This window comes from Gambusia affinis, linkage group LG09 (assembly GCF_019740435.1).
Source record: "Gambusia affinis linkage group LG09, SWU_Gaff_1.0, whole genome shotgun sequence".
NCBI classification, from domain to species: Eukaryota; Metazoa; Chordata; class Actinopteri; order Cyprinodontiformes; family Poeciliidae; genus Gambusia; species Gambusia affinis.
This window is the reverse complement of record NC_057876.1, coordinates 5,776,771-5,790,739: the sequence shown is the minus strand read 5'-3', so window position 1 is coordinate 5,790,739 and position 13,969 is coordinate 5,776,771. Positions and strand designations below refer to the sequence as shown.

The window sequence follows — 13,969 nt, the reverse complement described above, 5'->3', positions numbered from 1 at the left end:
GCTGAAAAGTTACTTGTAAGCTAGTTAGTTTTGTATTATTTAAAATTTTACTAAGAAACTAGTAAAATTTGGTAAGAAAGTGTTTTTTTTAGGTTTTTTTTTAGTTTTTTTTTTTACTTTCAAGCACAAATTACTAGCTTATATCAATATTTATAATGTATACCCATACAGCATTGTTAGCCTTCTGTTGACACATTTGAATGAATTTAAAGACGTTTTGGGCAACATTGTTTTTCTCCTTCTGATTTCTTCTCCCCTCTCTTTGCAAGAATATTTTCCAAATAAATGTACCATTTTAAGCTGTCAAAAGCATATGTGCTTCACATATGCTGGCCTAAACATTTGTCCTTCCTTGGCTTGCACGAATAGAAAATGAAACTTGTGAATATTGGAAGCCATCATGGGTTTTTTGGTTTTGTTTTGTTTTGGGGTTTGTTTGTTTTTTACCAGTAACACATTTAAACTAAAAGTTCTGGTTGGTGATTTTAACACATCTAGATGGGAAGCAGCAGGGCTTATTCACAAAAAGAGGTAGATCAATTCACATCAGGGACTACAAAAACGCCAAATTATGTCTCACATGCACATTGTTTTAGCGTTCAAAAATGTAATCCTGTGAAAGCTCCGCTAAAGAATATGCAACGTTATGCTGTGGTCTGCAATTCAAATTTGTTGAATAAAAGTTCCGGCTTGTCTTCTTGGATCTGTTTGGCATCATAGCGCCCCGAAATGATGCCAGTCACTCACTCATGCTCCCCAGCATGCAGTCCTTTGACGTCCTTCAACGTTTTGTTGTTTTCAGGAACTAAGAGTCACACAAGTCACTGTCTGTATTCCAGTTCGGCCAGTGTTCGCCTCGGCTTTAATTTCCCCACCGGGTTATTTTATACATGATGTGGCGTGAACTTTCAAATGTGGTCAGTTATTGTATTCCCCGACGCAAAAAAAAAAAAAAAAAAAACGCCAGTCATGCTGTGGGCCAACTTTTATTAATGTTAACGTGAGGCTGTTTTAAAGCAATCCACCCACTCCATAAAAACTGGCTGACAAAAGATAGTAACTGGTATTTATTTGAAAACTGGTTTCAGTAGGTGTTTATTCCAGACTTTTGATTAAAGCTATTCTAATAAATAAACTTTACTATTAAAAATGGAATATTCAGTATGTTATACCTCCTCTTCAGCAGTAGGAAGAGTAGTTGCTTTTCTATTTCAATTAAAAATAATTAAATCTCACAAAACTAGTACAAAAATATAGCAAACCCGTCTAGAAACCCTTACAGCAGACTCTTTTGGTATGCTGCCAGACACCTTAGTATGTATTAATACACCCAGTGGAAAACATCTGTGCACTACCAAAGAAACCAGTATCTACAGTCTTCCTCATCTAAACTCTCTTTGGGGTAAGAACCAATCAAATAAAATGAATGCTGCTCCAGGATTGGCTGCTTTGGAACACCAGCCAATAGCGTGTCGAGTAGCATCGCGGCAAAGTATTTCAGCTTCCCAACCTCTATCTTCTTCCAATTATTTCACGAACGTGCTACGAAAAAAAAGAAACGCAAATATGTGAATTTATCTGCTTTAGAGATTTGAATCACATTTTAAAAACTCAAATCTCTATTTTTTTAAGTATATTATTTCAAATAAATGTATAAATATTCCAGAGAAAAATATACAGAGTTTCTAGTTTTCTGTCAACAGCCATGAATTACAGTTGCTAGTTTAATTAGTTGTGGTACTCGTCTCTGTGCTGCGCGGGGGTCACGGTTTCTGCTCGGTGCAACCGCAAACCAATCGATGCAGAAATGACAACTGGCCTCTGATTACCAGCTTAACGAGTCTGCATGGAGACGCTGCGCGTGACCTTCAGAGCAAGGAGGCGAGTCGCAGAAGTAAACACGTTTCCACTGTTTATTTACAGCCGTATTTAACGAATAATGTGAACTGGAGAAGAGGTTATCAAATTCTGCTTTGGGTTCCAGAACCATGTTGGACCGGCTCAACCTTCCAAGTAACAAAGTACTTCTCTAATTTCTTTGTATTTTCTTAATCTCATTTAACCTGAAATATTTGTTGTTGTTTCGGTTCTTTTATCCCCACTGGCGCTGCATCCGGGTATCTAGATATCTAAATATTATACAAACCGTCCACTAGAATTTGGCTTCTTCCTGAGAAACGTCTCCTTCTTTCAGGGCCAACAAATATGGATGATTTGGATGACCCACAAATTTGGATAACCAAGAGCAAACAAGTCAGTTTGTCCCATAGTAATAACATGTTTGATTAGCAAATGAAAAAGCACTTAGTAAAAATTTATTTATTTCCATTTTATCCCACATAAACATTTGTTATAGTTAGTTTCTGTTCCTTGTGCAGCGGCCATATTGGATAACGAGCTCGGGGATGCTACCTCGGACATTCCGAGCAGGAATTCCGACTTATAGGGGCATTCTTGTTAAATTTCCCACTAGCAAGAAAAAAATTGATGAACTAAATGCGTCCTACGCTCCAGAAAAAAACGTCACATTTGGTAACTGTATAGTGACTTTCTAACACACGTCTACATAAGCTGCATATCGATTAACCATACAATTGCGCAAATTGAAATCAAGAAAAATAATTTTGCTTAATGTAAAGAGGCAATTTTTCGACTTCATCAAAATAGATGCATTTCGCAAAACTGTAATTGGAGCCGACGAAGAAGACGAAAACAGGAAGTGGGAGCATGATAGTTTGTTTTTGTTTATCCCTTTCGGGGCGTGTCATCCTTACGTGCTATCGCTCTCCTGTAAAATGGCCGACCACAGTTTCCCCAAAACCCGTAGCCGCTCCCAGGTAGACGGGGCTTTTATCCAGATGTTTTATGCAACATCTGGATAAAACGTCTGGATAAAACGTCCGCGTCTCGTCTTACGGTCGATAGATGGTGTCTGAATTCTGATTATATTTCATGTAACTGTTTACATCTGTCACTGACGTGATTTTAATGACTTATCGCGTCAACATGCTTATTCCCATGTGATATTAATTAATTAATTTAATTTAGTATCTACTGGAAACACCGCAATTGCACAATTGTGTGTTTTGTTTTTTCGACAATAGCAGAATATGGGGAAACATTTGTGCACCTCTGTAATGGAAACGCGGCTACTGTCTAACTCAGGAGAAGGAGGTCGTTCACCATTCACAATCATTCTGTGTGTGTATATGTGTGCAGTGTTGACGTGACAAGTGTTGACGTCTAAAGCCGCCGGGGTCCCGCATCATCACAACCGCGCTAAACAAGAAAACGTAGATATATATATATATATATATATATATATATATATATATAGATAGATGCGGACCCCAGGGTGGACGGCTGATGGATGCTGTGCTGCACAAATCTTTTTAAACAAACATTAGGCAAAAGGCAGCATAATTGCTAGAGCCCCCCACCCCGTCCGCACCTCTCCTCCACTCCACGCATCTTCCCCACCACTCCCCATTCCCCACGCACGACGCACGCACGGAATGCCGGGGCATGCCCAAGCGACGTAACGTATGCAGCACCTGCTCCACTTCTCCGAGAGACGGACTCTGAGTGTGTGTGCGTGTGTGCGTTTTTTTCTTTTTCTTTTTTTTTAGGTGGAGGATAGCTGGGTGGTGGGGGGGAGGTTTTGTGCGTGGAAACCGCCGTTTCGACTCGATGAGCACGACAATCTGTGCAAGCTCGACGGATCATGACCCGAGTGGATCCCCCGCCCCCCCCACATCACCCCTCCTCTTTTCCTCTCCCCGCCGTGGCCGCCCACGCTTAAAAGCAAAAATAAATAAATAACTAATAATAATTTTTTAAAAGCGACACTTTAAACACATTAAATATCCCGTAATCCAGCGGTGCTTCCACACCATTAGAGCGGCAGCACAGACTCGGGTCTACGAGGCGCAGCATCCCTAAGCTCCATTTTGTCTCTCGTTTGAAAATCGGGAAAAACAAGAGAGAGAGGAGGGGAGGAGGAGAATGATGGTGATGGTGGTGGATGAGAGGGGTTGGGGGGGTGGGCAGGGAGACCTTTAAGGAGACGCGGAGGAGGACAGGCTGAATCACCCAAACACTTTGGAGCCATTGTGGAAAAAAAACAAAAAACAAACCACAACAAAATAAGAAAGCAATCGACTTCAGCCCCAACGCGCGGCTCCTTTTCGGATGCCGTATGGTGAGTTCTCCATCAGGTTTCGCCACGTTACACACGCCAAACTCGGCGACGAGGCCTGGCAAAGTTACCATCCTACACACACACACCTGCGGTCCAAACGCATCGATCGTCGGACTTTGGCTCCGACTGGATCAGAAAACGCGAATGTAGGTCAACTCACTGGTCCATCCAGAAAAACAGGTAGACCACCAAATGAGTTTTTTTTTTTTTTTTTAAAGGAGGACACCCCCAAGCCCCCCCGGCTGACACAATGACACCTCTTTCCACCCCCCCCCCCCCACCCCCCACCCCCCCCACACACACACACACCCGTTCTCCTCAGTAAACCGGGCATCGTTGCAGCATCATCCCGTGACACTATCCGCATCCGCAGCTTCAGCACCACACCGACGATCATCGCACCAGCCGCCGCCATCCCAACCCCCTCTTCCCCCTTTCCTCCCAAATCCCCTCGTTCAGTTTACCTTTATGTCTGCCTTTGGCCGTCATCGTCACGCTGTTTGGGGTTTCATTGGAACGAGAAGCTCGTCGTGTCCCCTCTTTCAGTCAGTCAGTGCTTTCCTCCCCCAAGTCCCCCTCTGCCTCTCTCTCTCTCTCTCTCTCTCTCTCTCTCTCTCTCTCTCTCTCTCGGTTCGGTTATTATTATTCAGTAACAGAAACCACCGCTAGGAGAGGAGCGCGTGCAGCTCGTGCGGCAGCAGCGTGCGGTGTCGCACAATTTTGCCTCGGCTATGTGCAGAGAGGAGGAGACATCCCTCCCCCACCCCCTGCACCTCCCCTCCACCCCCTCCGTTAGAAAATGGGGTAATGCCTCGGTGAGGGGGTGAATTCTAATAGAATAACGAGGGAAGACCCTGATTATGGCGTATCGTGCCGGATACCCCACAGCACCACCACCAGCCCCTCCCTGCCTCCTTCAAAGACTCACAGGCGCATGCATGTTGACTCGTCAGCCAAATATCCACCCTTTATTATGATTATGATGATGATTATTATTATTATTATGAAAACGCTCCGCTCAGAGTCATAAGAAACAGAGGTGAAATGGACACACACACACACACACACACGCACACACACACACACACACACACACACACACACACACACACACACGCACACACACACACACACACACACACATGTAGATAAAGCGAGTTAAGAGCAGAAACGGGCGCGGAGGAGCGCTGCCTACATTTGATCACCCGGTCCGTCGGACTTGCGTTGCTATCGGACATCCTGGAGTCGGGACGGGAGCAGAGTCGATGGACTGGGGGGAGGGAGGGAGAGGGTGGAAGGGATGGGGAGTGGGAAGAGGGAATGGGGGGTTTTCTGTCTTCTTCTGTCAAAGGCCGAGATGGTGGTGCTGTCGGGTCCTCCTGCAACCGTCGACAGTGAAGGCGGTGGCAGCTGGGCTCTCCTCCCGCTGCAGCAGTGGCATCACTCGGTGGAGGAGGCTCGGAGCTGTCGCGGACCGGGGAAGCCTTCTGCTGCTGCTGCGCCTGCGGTGACTTTGGGGGAGGAAAGGCGGATACCTAGCCGCCGCTATTGTGGCACGCTTGGATCCCGAGTGTTTTTTGTTTTGTTTTTTTTGTTTGTTTGTTTTTAAGAAGGGGCGGGGGGTGGGGGGGTGGGGTGCTGGTATAGCTGTCGGGGGTGAGGGTGGGTTGGTGTGGAGGGGGGGGGGGTTGTGGGGGACTGGAGGTTAGGAGTCGAAGAAGAAAGAGAGAGAGAGAGAGAGAGAGAGAGAGAGACGCTCTCTACCTCTCTTCAAACCGCCTGTGGAAGCGGCGCCGCGCAGCTGGCAACACCCCGGAATGGCGAAACAAGGAACTCCCACGCAGATTTCACGCACACGTGGATTGCACACACGCCCCTACCCCACAGGTATACAATGAAACAGCCAACACACACGGGTATGCATGCACACACTTGTAGGCTCACACTGCCATCCCGTGGAGACATTGATTACAGGGCTTCCCCTCCCCGCTCCACCCCTCAGTAACTGCGGAGTGGGCAGTTGTGCGTGTGCACGCGAAACAAAACAGCGGTTCAGTTGATCACGTGAACTGAATGGTTTTGGTTTTTTTTCATTTTGTTTTAATGGTGAGACATGCACTCTGAACATTAATTGGTCAAAACAACCCAATCTGAGTAATTTAACTCAGTCCATGGACTGGTGGTGGTGGTTGGGTTATGGGTTGGACCCATCTTATGGGTGCCGGGCAGAACCCACGCATAGAGAGAATATGCAAAATCCACGCTGAAGTCCCAGGGGTTTTGAACCCAGGACCTTCTGGTATCAACAGGGCTCCCATGCTGACCTCACTAAAGTGTGTAAGAAAATGGATGGATGAAGTCCTCGTCATACAAACAGTACCGGATTAAAAAGAGAAATAATTCTCGCTAAGGAAACAGGCAGGACTATCTACCCGCTAATAGCTAGCCTTACCCTCTGAGAAAAGCTCAATCCAATTCTCACTTCCAGCCAAGAGGGTTTTGATATTTTCAAATTATTATGGAGGAAATTTGACCCATTTCTTTCACAACATTGCATTAGCTACAGGGATTTATTTCTGCACTCCTTTCTTGAGATCTCAGTCTGGGCTTTGACTGATCCAGTACAACGCCTCGATTCTTTACTTTTTCTGCCATTCTGTTGAAGACTTCCTGCTGTTTATGGATTGAACGGAGGTCAAGCTTCAGCTATTGGATGGCCCAACCCTTAACTTTGATTCCAGAAAACATTGACGTTCAGAGGACAACTCGATGATTGGAAGGACAAAGGCCATAAGGCTGCAAAACAAGCCCAAATCATCATCCATCCACCACCATGCTTAGCAGTTTCAAGACTTCTTTGCTTCAGAAAAACAAAACGGAGAAACAGTTCACTGTTTTCTGTTGCCATAATTGTCATTATGACAGTTGCTGTTGGTTTGCCTTTTCTCCAAACGTGGCACTTGTGCATTGACCAATCATCTCAACTTGATCTACTCTAAAGGACATTGTTCCAGACGTTTTTGTGTTTGTTGAGACACAACTTTGCAAAGTCATGCCACCATACACTTCTGAGAGAGACGAGGCATTGTCTAGGTAGGCCTTCCAAGAAAGAAAACCACATATTTGTTCAGTATTTTTCTTACTGTGCTGTCATAAAATTCATTATTTAACATTCCAGCCAAGTTTCTTGTCCGGGTTGTAGCTCTTAGCTTGCTCCTTTTTTACAGGCTTTCTGATTGTGAGCTCAATTTGCTGGGGCACCTTGGAAGACCAGCAGCTGAGTTCAGTGTTATCCATTTGTAAATAAATGTCCTCCCGGTAAAATTGTTCAAATACTTTGGAAAATTACAATACACTCTTTGCCAGACTGGTGGGGATTATTAGTTCATTCTCTCTTCTCCTTGGCATTGTGTTCACAGACACAAGCACACTCTCAAAATGTCTCCTTTGAGCGGTTTCTCATTTGCTATCCTGTACCGTGTAAGACATGTAGCTAGTACATTACAACACAATACGGACAGACGGCAGCTGCTGAACGTTATCAACCACGTGCTCACAGTATTTAACCTTTTCCTAATCCAGGTGCTTACTTTTGCTTTCTGTGTGCAGCTCACATATTGGGCCCGACTTTAGAAAGGGCTTACAGTGGCACCAGCCCAGGGCGCAAGTTTTTTGGAGCGTCCCACTGATTATTTTTTAAAGTTTTATTTGCAAAAATTGTACTTTGTATAAGAGTTATAGGCCCATGTCAGCTGAGTGGCAGAAATATTTTGGGATTTCTATGAATACAAACATATATTTGAACATTTCATATTTTACATGAGATACATGGAGCTACTGGCCTAAGGACGTATTAAACCTACCGTCATTAGTTGGTGTCATCAGTTCACACACGGTAATATGTAGAGCTGCCTATTAATGTGTTGCAATTTACATGATCAAAATATATTTTTATTTAGTGAATGGGGCACCAAAGACGGTTTCCAGCCCATGATTGTTAAATCCGGCCCTGCCCGGGCAGTTCAAACTAACACCAAGTTATCGGACGGCTTATGGAGAATTTGGCCATCATGGACGAGTAAAACGAGGTGAATGTGGAGGGTACGATAGGGCAGCAAAAATAGCATCGCACTTTAAATGACAAGCATCAGACACCGTGCAGGTTCTGCAGAACTTGCACGCTCACAGGGCCGTAGTGACAGCCCAGTTTGACACAACGAGACAGAAGTGACAGCTTGGGAAAGCATGGGTGACAAAGAGCAGGAAGAACAGCCCACACTCACAGGAATTAGACCAGCAGCGGGAGAGGACTTCACGGCCTCGTCCAGCTCCACGGGAACGAGGCAGGAGCTGGTTTCCAATTTCAAGGTGTTCCGCAGTTGGAAAGAGTCACAATTTCAAATCTGCAAAAAAGGTTTCTCTCCTTCCAGTTGAGAAGTTGGAGGTGTTTTTTTATTTTTTTTATTTTTTTATTATTTTTATGACTTGTTAGAGACAGAAAGTCCAGGGGTTTCTGAAGCCGTAATGAAAGGACACTATCCTCATTGTTTAGACGTTTTGCTGCTACGAAACACCTGATTTAAAGAAATGAAGCTCGTCTGAGTTCCCGTTTTCATCCGGGTGCAGTGCGTCTGGAAAGTGTTCACACCGCTTCACTTTTTCCATAATTTGCTGTGTTACAGGCCTTATTCCAAATTGCGTCAACTTAATCTTGTTCCCAAAAACATTCTAACACACAATTATCCCCATTATGACTGTATGGGGGTGGGGGGGGGGGTTAGGTGTGTTTTAGAAATTTATGAAAAATAGAGAACCAAACAATCTCAGATATATGTATTCACAACCTTTCGCTCATTTCCACAATGACAAACTGAAGAGTTTCAGTGAGGTTTCAAAACTCATCATAGATCTGAAATAGCTCTGGTGAAAGTTACTAATGATATTCTCATTAAAAAGGATTTGTGTCTGTACTTGCAGAGGTGATTGCATTATTTTCTTAGAAGTGCTTGAACAGGCTATAGTGATCAGGGAAACGGCACTCGGTTGGTTTATATTATATTTATCTAATAGATTCCAGTTTGTTCATGCTAACTGTACATATTCATACTTTAAGATAATTTGTCGAGTACCACAGGACTGAGTGCTTGTTGCTATATATATATATATATATATATATATAAGTGTGTGTGTGTGTGCATTTCCACTATTATGTTGATGATATTCAGGTGTGTTTCTCCATTAATTCAATCAATTAAATTAAATCAGTTAGCTAGATTACATGCTTGTCTTGAAGACATAAAAGCGTAGATAATATTTAATCTCCTGCTTGCAAATAAATATATGAATAAATAAAAAACAGTGGGTGCCGTCTCTCAACGAAACCCTTTGACAGACAAATGCATTTTTCAAGGATTATTTTGATCCTTGGTTCTAAGGTAAGGAACCTTGACATGAGGTTTTATTGAACTCCTAATTATGTCAAACGTGTTTCCTGGAGGTCCTTCTTTTGCCGGACAGCATTCCCAAAAGCAAATAAAAGTATCCTGTTCAAGAGTGAGATGAAAAAAATGCCCTCATATTTATTACTTCTAGGTTGGACGTCTGTAAATATATTTATTATGAACCTCAGGAATTCAGCAGAAACTGCAGCCAGAAATCTGACATGAATTCAAAAGAGAGATCCTATTTCTCCCATTTTAGCTTCTCTTCAGATCTCGAAAACAAGTTTATTCTTCATACATATAAAACTGTTTGATTCTGTGGTTGAACTGCAGTCATGCTGCGTCTTATATATAAGATTAGATTATTCTGTATGTTCCCAACAGAACATTTTGCTTTTCCGTCAGACTACTGGAGCTTCCAAAAGTTCTTAAAAGTAAACTGTTCGCTTAGCTATGGTTGGTTCACTTTATCGCTTTATCATCGACTGACCGGGGTTTACAAAAAAGGACTGTACTGTTCTTTTAAAATATTACAACCATTAAGATTTTATCCGAGGTCCAACAGCAACCAGTTGTCCTCCTTGAACCCAGAGTTCAGCTAAGCATCCTCTGCTGACACTGAAACCTGTTCGGGATTACTCCTTCCCTCTGGTGACGTATCAGTTACAACTGTAAACACAAAGCTCCCCGCTGAGCGAGCGAAGCCAGTGAGACACCGCAGCTCCGGAGTTTAGCGAAAACCCTGCTGTTTGTCCGAAGAACAGCAGCAGCAGCAGCAGCTCTCTGGCCAGGCGCACTGGATGCAGCAAAGCGTGCAAATCTGCGGAGCGGAGGGCTACCTAGCGGCAGCGCAGTGACAGATGCGCAAAAAAAAAACAAAAAAAAAACACTGCTTCACTATCTGCTGGGGGACCTTCAAAATAAAACACAGAGATATTCATGACCACTCAAGCACGGAATTAGCTAACGTTACAAAATTTTGTATGAAAGTTAACTAAGCAGATTAATGGGGGGGCGGGGGGGGACGACTTCATTATAAACGCTGTTTTTATTTATTTATTTGCTTACTTTTGCGATTAACACGATGCATTTATGTATTAACCAATAAACGCATAAATAAATGTACCCATTTCATTTATCCCCTTTTTTAACTACATATTGTTCATGTATGCTTAAATTTATTTGTAAGAGCTTGTGAACACGCAGAGTTCAATTAAATGTTTGACTGGCAGCAAAACACAATTTTTATTTATTTATTTGCTTATTTATTTACTTATTTACTTGAGCAATTGAATATAAATGCAGGATTAAACATCCCATTCAATGTCATTCAGTGAGGGACTAAACTACCGAGCTTCAAACTACCGGTTTTTGTTTCAAAGTTTTGAAATGGGTGTTTGCAAATTATAACGTTGAGTCTGACAGAACTTTATTGGACTACACAGACTTGACATCGTTATTACTGAATTGGAATAAAGTTTAATTGAATCCCACGTCATTTTTTTCTTACTTCTTCTATATGTCTTCTAGTGCAAAAAAATAAAACCAAGAACAATTATTTGAGATTTATTCCAATTGTGTCTGTGATTGTTGTCAAAGTTGGACTACTAAAATGGATAATCAACTTTAAGTTTTCACATTAGCTCATTTTAAGGCGTGGTGTTAAAAAAAATTAACAGTGTATATTTTGTCAAATTAAATAAATAAAAGGAATTTTTTTTTTACAGCACCATAACAACAAACAAGCAAACAAACAAACAAACGCGTTTACTGTGAAGAGAGTTGTCCGGAAGTGCTCTTCTTGTTGCAGCTCACAGGAGCGCAGGCAGGCCGCAGTGATTTGGTAGCCGCTGCAGTGGGAGGAAGGACCGCGGTTCTACCCCTTCTATCTTTCAGTTTCGCCTCAAAATTTCCTTTTGGCTCCTTTTGGGAACACACGGTGACCGGTGTATGCAGAGACGGTGTTTTATGATTCCTTGAGCTGCAGTTTTCACCAACGGACGAAGTGGTTCCCAATCGCCATTTTAATCGCACGTTTTCCCTGACAGAAGCGCTAGCACAACAATGGCTCTGAAAAGAATTCACAAGGTAAGGAAGTGAACGACGAGGCCCTGGATTTCGCAGTTTTGTTGTAGATTGTGAACCACGGCTACTATTCAGATGCTTGTCCGACGAGTTTATTATGCAGAGAACCATTTTAAACATTAGGAAAAGCCCTTAAAGTTAGTTTTATGTGCCGACGAGGGATCGGCGAAAGGCTGGTGACCGTAGAGATGGCAGCGATCCGCCGTCTCTTAACTGGAGCCGCTTGAAATGGCCCAACTTAGCTGTTGACGGAATAGCTCCTCCCGGTCCCTTTTTCCGTGTGTTTACATTTAATCCCGTTATGTCAGATATTAACGTTAACTTGAAGTTTACCATATCTCCGGCTGTCACGCTATTAAATACAGTGGCGTGCTAGCTGTTGGTGGTGGTCATCCCGGTGGTTGGCTAATTTGGGGAAGCTAAAACGTTCGCTTTATGCTAGCTAGCCGTATTTAACAATATTTTTTGTAGTTATCCATACAAGAACGGCTTCTTTGGTTGAGACCTAATGTATAACCCGAGGAGTACTTGTATACAGCAGCCTAGCTGTCTGACAAATTTTTTTGAAAGAAAAAATAAAATGCAGTAACTTGGTTTGACAGATACCTCTTATGTTAAGCAGCTAACGGCAAGGCTAACCATAGCTCAACAAAGACACTGGTGCTTAGTAAATAAAACAGCTGACGGTTTATTGGCGTCAAAATGTTTACGTCTTGTAATTATTTTTTTCTTTACTGGTATACATTACTGTATTATCTCATAGGTAACGATTGGTGTAGCTCCAGCTATCCTTGTGTACCCTTGTAGCTGCTCTCTTTATACAAACGGTACATTATCAATTCTAATGACGGCTAGTCGTTATCAATTCTAATCATCGTTGTTTTCAAATGTTTTTGTACACCTGGTTGTATAAGTTAACATTTTGACACACAGAAGATTGCTGGTTGTATAATGTTGCTTTTTAAAAAGGCCCGTTTGCTTGTTGGTTTCGTTGCTTTTTAATATGGATTTTTTTATTAATTGTTCAGTTCTTCTATTTCTGTTACATTTAATGTAAATATCAGCATGCTGTGCTAACAAATTTTGCTGGCCGATTAAGCAAATTGTGCTTAACTGATAATATTTACTGTTGAACCTCAACAGATAGCTTGTATGCTAAAGAAGCATTTTCCACTGTAATGTTGCACCGTGCCTCTCAATGTTGATGACTTTGATTTCATAAATGCTGTCATACTATTAGGAAGACATTTTAGGTATCCAAATTAAATAAAAACAAAACAATAAATCAAATGGATTATGAAGAAAAAGCATGTTAATAATAATAAGGCTCAGACAGGGAGCCTTATTAACACGTGTGACAGAAAAACAAAATTAAACTATTATGTGTGTTGCATTTTATTTTCATATTTTATTAAATTAAACTTGAAGCTAACGCTCGTTTGAATTCATCATGCGAATAATTGATTTAATGTTTGTTGTGACCGTATAGTTGCTAAAACACATTCTGAAAACAAGGATGAAAACCACTTTCCCCTAATGGTGTTATCAAGCCGCTTTAGCTTCAAACATACGTTTACTGTATCGGTAACTATGGAAGGAACAACTCGCCCTGTAAGACGACGTAGACGCAGAAAATTCGGGTAACTCTTCTAAAAAAAAGAAACAAATGTTCCTCTAAGTGGAGAAATCTCTGGTCGAGACCCGAAGCTTTTAAGGAAGTCCGCAGACAGAAATGTCAACATTTACGATGACAAAAGGCGTTAAAACCCAGAATAACAACATAAGCTTCGTGTTCTCCTGGATCTTTTCTTGGCTTCATCTTTTTTCGCCAACATGTCCACATCCTGAGTACCAGAACATGAAGTTATATCTGTCCACCATTTTTTTGTCCGAACACTCCAGCGTGTCGGCTTAAACCTTCATAAACACAGCTAGCCATACAATGATATAATTTGCCGTCATTTAGCACTTGCTTATTTTCATCATAATTTTGATTTGATTTAATTTGGCCATTCATGCAAAAGTCTTGTTTGTCCATTTTAAAGTAATGTTTTATAATTACTAATGGTCTGCTGTAAAGGAATATTCCTACACGACTCCAGTAAATGGGTCACTCAAATGGTGTCCAGAACGTTACTCGATTGGAATATGAATCTGAGTTATGAACCAGACCTGGTGCTAGTTTATCTAGCGCCCAGCTCTGCAATCTGGTGATTCCAAGTCACCCTAAAAATAGAAACTA

The 13,969-nt window shown here is 42.2% G+C and overlaps 1 protein-coding gene across 5 annotated transcripts in view; it reads right to left on the bottom strand.

Moving 5' to 3' along the window:
* The window catches only part of ppp3cb (protein phosphatase 3, catalytic subunit, beta isozyme), a 53,461-nt gene extending 47,688 nt beyond the window's left edge, over window positions 1-5,773 (bottom strand). The window contains exon 1 of one of the 5 annotated variants that reach the window (XM_044127439.1): window positions 5,397-5,773. In XM_044127439.1, the coding sequence (XP_043983374.1) occupies window positions 5,397-5,439 (43 nt within the window). In that variant the 5' untranslated portion in view covers window positions 5,440-5,773. Of the gene's footprint in view, window positions 1-4,665; window positions 4,806-5,396 lie in introns of those variants that run through there. The other 4 variants (XM_044127444.1, XM_044127442.1, XM_044127441.1 and 1 more) reach the window with 4 other exon arrangements.
* Window positions 5,774-13,969: the final 8,196 nt, after the last annotated feature.